Here is a 6,511-nt window from a genome sequence, read left to right as displayed (position 1 = left end):
AAGGCTTTTCACCATTCCCATTCTCATAACAAGTTCTCACCCCCGCACACACACACACACTTTATGCCCTTAAGAAGGGGTTTTGCCAAGACAGAAGTTAGGTGCCCAGATGCTACAGAAACCTGAAGCCCCGAGGAACTCTCAGACCTGGCATCTGGTCGTTGGAACTGGGATTGAACAAACTACTCATATTCTCTCAGACTCGAGATGGCATTGTCCCTGTGACAAGTGGAAACCAAGGTACTTAACTTTCTCCTGGCAAATCTGAGCCTTTCTTGAGGCCTTATAGCTGGCCTCCCACAGGAGAGTGAGGAGCAATCACGTCCTTTCCATTTAGCCTTTCTATGTTCGGCTGGCTGACAGTGGGTCATCTATACACTGGAATACTACACAGCCATGTTGGCCCTCAGGGAAGGCCTTCAGGTCAGTGGCCAGAGCTGTGCTGAAAATAGGGAATTTTTGAACACTTGGGGTAGCCTTGTCCGAGTCAGCTGGCCTTTGTCACCATTTTCTGGATTTTCACAAAAACTGGCAGGCTCTGTAGGGCCAGACAGATGCAGGCGAAGGCATCCTTTAGATCTAGACATGGAAAGAAGGTTGCTTTGGTGGGGACAAGACACAAGAGACTGTAAGGATTTGGGACAACTATGTGTGGGGTAACAGTGGCCTGGTTTACTGTTTGCAGATCTTGAACTGGCCAGCAGTCATCTGCGCCCTGTTTTTGGACAAGCAGGAGAGGCGAGTTCCAAGGCTCTGGCTTCTAGATCAGAGGACCCCATACTCTAGAAGCCATTTGTAGAACTGTATTGGGCTTTCTGCTGGCCCCTGGAGTGCCTCTGAAGTTTTGCTCATGTTCATGGTCCTTTTCTTCTTTTATGCCCTTTAAGAGGGCCTCCTGGTGCTGTGTGATTGAGGCAAGCCCGGCTTCTGAGTTCAGGTCCCCCTGGGGACCCTCTCCTGGGAACTGGTTGAGGGTGTAAGCCTGGGGATTGAGCATTCTGGCCAGTGCACTTTTTTCCAACCATTGTAGGGCGGCTTGAGTAACCCACTGGTGCTCCTCAGTGTTGAACAGGGTTAGGGGGAGTTGCTGGCAATCAGTCCAGGTGGGCTGGTGTGTCTGGAAAATAGACAGCACCAAGTCAATCACTGTCTGGGGTTTTTCAGTATATGAGGGTATATGGTTCTTCCAATTAAGAAGTTCAGTGGTGGTGAAGGGTTGATACATTATACTCATTCCCTCCTTGGATCTGTCCCTGTGGGTCACAGTAAATGGGTCCTGCATCTCTCAAAGTGGCATCTCCATGGCACCTCAACTGAACCTGAGGGTTGGGCTGCTGAAGGTGTTCTCTCAACAAGTGCCACAGGTGTGGGGAGTCAGAACAAGCAGCTCAGGGGAGGCCACCATCGCAGGGGTCTTCAGGAGGACTCAGATGATGTTGGGAAAGAGGCAGCCCCTGGGGCTGACTGGCTCTGGTAAAGCCTCCGCAGCAGGGGCCACAGGTGGCTGTGGCAGCAATGGATACTGTAGGACACATGGAGGTAGGCCTTCTTCTGACTCTCCAGATAAAATCAGTCTGACTTTGGATGACATTTGGAGGTGACCATGACCGGCATCATTACTCTACACTTCTCCTCAATGCAAGCTTTCGGCCAAGGTGGCCGAGACGGGGCCAAGTTTTGCCAACAGACAGTGTAAGGAAATTGCCTAGGATGGTCAGGGTCCCCAGCAACAACCCTGAACACTTGGCTAATTATCTCCTTATCAAGTGAGCCCTCAGTGGGCCTCCCACCCCAAATGATGGCCAGTTAACTTCACAGACAGTCCAGAGCTTCCCAGGAGTCAGCTTAACACCACAGTCACCTGAATATTCCCCTTTAAAATTCTTTAGTATACACTCTAGGGAAGTCAGTTTACTCTGCTTTCCACCCACTTCCTCCTCCTAACAGACACCTTTCAAACAAAAGAGAGGGAAGAGGTAAGGGGAAAGTTTTAACTGAAGGTCACACACTCACTTTGTCCATCTCTGGCAGACTTATTCAAGGAGATATTTCAGGCTCCTCATAACATTGGCAAACTCCTAGGGGCCTATCATTGCGCCTAGCCATATGAGGGTCATCATGGAACCACAGCCCGGGACTCAACACTCACTTCGGCCCTGTGGCCGGGTCAGAGCCTTCCTGCCCATTCACACACACACAGGCAAGGACTCCAACCCTGGGTCCGGCACCCAGTGCCCCAGGCTGTTTTTGTTTCGGCAGCTCTGGTCCTCCAGTCTGCTGCCTGGTTCCTAGGATCTCAATTTCAGTTTCAATGAAACTTACTTGGCAGTTCTGGGAGGCAGTCAGTCTCCCCTCCTGTCTCTTTACAGCAGGACTACCAAACTGAACCTGGATCTTACCAGATCTGGTGGTGGCACTCCCTGAGCTGGTTCCTGGCCTTCCTGTCCTGCTGTACATCCACAGTTCTCGTCCCAGCATGTAAGGAGGGGCCAATCTCCCAACAGATCACACAGTCCGCTGGTGCCAGGCGGTGAGGGCAAGTCTCCGGTGCTCTGAGATTCGGTTTGGACTCTGGCAACAAAGAAGGTGGAATTACACCCTCTCAGAATCCCAGCCACAAGCTCCCGGATGCTGCAGGGTGTTTGTGTAGAGAGACGGACATCATCAACAACTACAAAAAACAACAACAACAAAAAAAAAAGAACTAGAGAAGGGCTGGGGATTTAGCTCAGCTGCACAGCGCCTGCCTGGCAAGCTCAAGGTAGTGAGTTCGATTCCCGGTACTGGAAAGAAACAAACAACAACAACAACAAAAAAAAGAGAAACAGACATCAAGGACATTTTCCCAGGAAACATTTGTGCTGGCATTGATAAGAGGATTTGTATTCAAAGGCTGAGAGCCAAACATGTCGTAGCTACACACTTTTATACAGTTTTTGTGTCTTTGTCTCCCTTACATGGGCATAAACTAACATTCTACAGTCTGGTTGGGGTGTACATTAACGTTTTAAGGACTGGCTGGGAATGATTTATGATTTACATTGCAGAGTTATATCAGAACTACACATGTGTACACGGGCTGATATTACTACATTGTAAAAAAGTTCCCACCCCCACATTCAGGAGGGACCCTACCACAACAGAGCCATCTTTGAGCCAAATTGTTTGAATTTTTCCCCAGGTGTAAGGGATTTAACCCACAGCCTTGTGCATGATAGGCATGTGCTCCTCCACTGAACTACATCCCGAGCCCCTGAATCAACTTTAAAATTTTTATTCCTCAGAGGCTGTGGACATTTATTCTGACGGTAGACATCAGCAAAAACTGAAAGACTATGTTTATAATCCCAGCTGAGGAGGAGTAGGAGGCTGAGGCAGGAAAACTGCAAGTTTGAGGGCAGCCCAAACAATGTAGTAAGGCCCTGTCTCAAAATAAAAATGGCTGGGGATGTAGCTCGGAGTAAGGCCCTGGGCTCAATCTCCAGTACATCTGGAAAAAAAAAAAAAGAAAAGGAAAAATGAAAGCCTAGCTAGGCATACTTACTTTGTATAAAACATACAAATATATAAATAAGTTACAAGAATCCAAAAAGGTAGTTATAGAATAAGCATTAGTGTGGATCTAATAACAACTGAGAAGATTTTGCAAGCTGATTTTGCTCTACATAATCAATTATACAAACATGGGATGTGACAGGACAACTTACAGTCTCCATTTGCATTAGCTAAGTAACAATCTACAAGGAACTGTAAATGGTACAGGGAGTGGGGCTGGACAGACACTCCTTTAAAGACTAAAAGACAACAAAAATTAACAGCCTTCAGGGTAACACTAGACTCATACTTAGGTAAAACCAGAGCAGAGAAGGATCCCGTAAACTTAGTGCTTGACTTGGTATAATAATAAGCCTAATACCATGCTATTCTTGAGAAACCCTTGTAGAGGTATCAGCAGCATCCTGAAGGCTACAGACCCACCTCAGATATCCATTTTAGGGCCAGCTTATTCCCCAACAATGCCAGATCATTCTACACAAAGTCAGAAATGTAAACAGAAAGCACACTCAGGGAAAATTACTTTGGAAACTGAGTTTTCAATCCTTCCTTCAGGCATTGTTTTTAACCAACCACCAGGGCAGAAGATGCCTTTGTTTTATCAGTGCACACTGAAAGTGAAATTTTAATGAGATGATCATGAAAGGTGAATGAAGAGTCAGAATTATTAGCTTAACTTCTAACATTGAGCTAAGTATTCTGTATGCTGGGTTGTCCAGGAGAATCACCTGGAGAGCTTTAAAAATTCCTAATGCTCTGGCCCCATCCCAGGGTAGTTACAGAACTTTTGAATCTCAGGGCTAGGATCCAGGCATCAGCACTTTTTAAAGCTCCCCAGGTAGTTGCAAGATATAGCACAGTTAAGAATGAAGCGCTCCGCAGGGAGTTAGTCCGAGTTGTGAATATCAAATATTCTTAATTAAAGCAGGATAAACTAAGTAGGCATCCTAGGAATACAGTACCCTGAAATGTTACCCAATTGCATACCAAACTCTATAATTCTAACAGTTTTTTTCTTTTTCAGTCAAATGTGCCCAGCTTTGACTTTCTCATCTCCAGACATTTCCAAAGCAGAGGTGATGACTTCCTACACTCAGATATTTTTCCTTGCTTGTGGTGAGCTAGAGGTACAAACTAACTGAGAAAAAGAAATCTCATCTCCGTTCCTCCACCCTCCTTACTTGGCCTTCCCAGAAGAGAAAATAAATAAAGACTAACTTCTCTTAAATGTTTCAAAACAAAATAATTAAAATGACTTTTTGAGTAAACAACTATGAAACTCAATGAGCTATTTCCTTTATTTTTTAATAGCACAGACTCGGGGTCTATCATGGAAATAGCTGTATTCTTTCACCTCTGCAAAATCACTCTGAAATTACATCACAGGAGGGTTGCCTGTGCCCCATGGTATGTGAGGGTTCTGAATAGCACGTACCCCTTTGGCCACTTGGACCCCTGCCTGCTGAGCTGGAGTGGTGTTTTTCCCAGTTTACAAAGCCTACCTTACTATACGGCACCATGACAATTTGCCCAGCGTAACTGGAAGACATTACGTAAACCTGATTGAGGACACTTAGTAAACAATAATGAAAAAGACAATTTGAATTGTCCTAAAGCTTGACACGCTCCCTGAAGCTTGAAATACAAGGGGTAGTGGTCAGATTACTGGATTTCTAAGAAAAGAGTCATTCTCTCCACTAACACTTTTAAAGCAATCATGAAAAGAAGCATCAAAAATCTTCCAGATCACAAATGTCTCTTTCCTTCAGAAGGCATTCAGGTATTAAGAGAAATGAAAATATTCCCCAGCTGCCTGGCGTAAATCGTTGTTCATTCTAATCAGGAGGTTGGTTGCAATACTACTACACGATTTTGCTTCCAAGTAGGTGCTATTTTTTTGTTTCTCGATATAAAATAAGGGAACTCTATTCAGCAACGCAAAAGAAGGAAGTATTCAAACATACACACTACAGCATGGATGAGCCTCAGAAATAGTGAAAAATGCCCCATAGGGTATGGCTCTATTCATAGGAAATCCTTACAAGACCATAGGGAGGGAAAGCAGGGCAGTGGTTAAGATTGAGGGAATGCAAAGATTGCAAAGAGGTCATTTTGAGAGTGACAGAAATGTTGTAAAACTGGATTGAGGGTTATACAACTATATAAACTAAAAAGCATTGAATTATATCCTTAAAATGGATGGACCTGTAACATACAAACTATAACTAAACCTATTGGAAAAAAAATTATATTGTACCAGGAACGATCTATGGGGCTGGTTCTTATCTACCACACAGGTCATTTGTCTCAAAATTCCTCATGAATTCTGCTTTCTCGATGTCCACTTAAAAAAAATTAGAATAATTGGGGCAAGGCTGGAGGGGATCGCACACAACCAAATCCAAGTTTGTGCTCAACTACAACAGACACCAGAGCCGGGAATTTGAAAAGGCAATCAGGTATAAATAAAGGTTCTCGATCTTGAAGAGGTGTGGCTGTATTCATTACAGTAACTGGAGTCCTGGACAACTGATCTCCAGCAGAAGCGAAGTCGGAAGCCTGAATCTCCAACAAATACTCAGGCAGTGGGCAGGTTTTCTAATACCTGAAGGGCGCGCGTTGGCCAAATCCAGGTTGGTTTTACTTTAGGAGTCGGAACTCGTTCCAGCAGAGCACGAGGTCGGGAAGTTTCGAGGACCCGGCAGCCCTCCCGGGGACCCCGCGCTGGACGGATGACGGCGGGGCCGGCGGGGCCCGCCACCCGCCCGGCCTTCCCGCCCCAGCGCCGTCCTGCGTGCGCCCGTGGGGGTGAATCCCGCCCCCCTCGCCCTAAGCCACGACCCACCCGGCTCCCGGGGCTCGGGGGCCTTCGGGGCTCCTTGGAGACCGGCGGACGCCGCGAGGAGCGGCCCAGGCTGCGCGCCGCGGGGGGGAGGCGCCTCCAGCCCGCCTCCCC

General features: G+C 46.5%; 1 protein-coding gene across 1 annotated transcript; it reads right to left on the bottom strand.

The window, feature by feature from the left end:
* Nucleotides 1–328: 328 nt before the first annotated feature.
* On the bottom strand, nucleotides 329–2,571 carry LOC102015083 (the record flags this gene model as incomplete). Its single annotated transcript, XM_013510388.1, is given in 2 exon segments — nucleotides 329–1,117; nucleotides 2,400–2,571. Coding segments are annotated over 2 exon segments (529 nt in total), but the record flags the coding sequence as incomplete, so codon positions are not given.
* Nucleotides 2,572–6,511: the final 3,940 nt, after the last annotated feature.

This window comes from Chinchilla lanigera, unplaced genomic scaffold, assembly GCF_000276665.1.
Source record: "Chinchilla lanigera isolate Chin_1 unplaced genomic scaffold, ChiLan1.0 scaffold00008, whole genome shotgun sequence".
Classification (NCBI taxonomy): Eukaryota; Metazoa; Chordata; class Mammalia; order Rodentia; family Chinchillidae; genus Chinchilla; species Chinchilla lanigera.
This window is presented reverse-complemented; position numbering and strand designations above follow the sequence as displayed.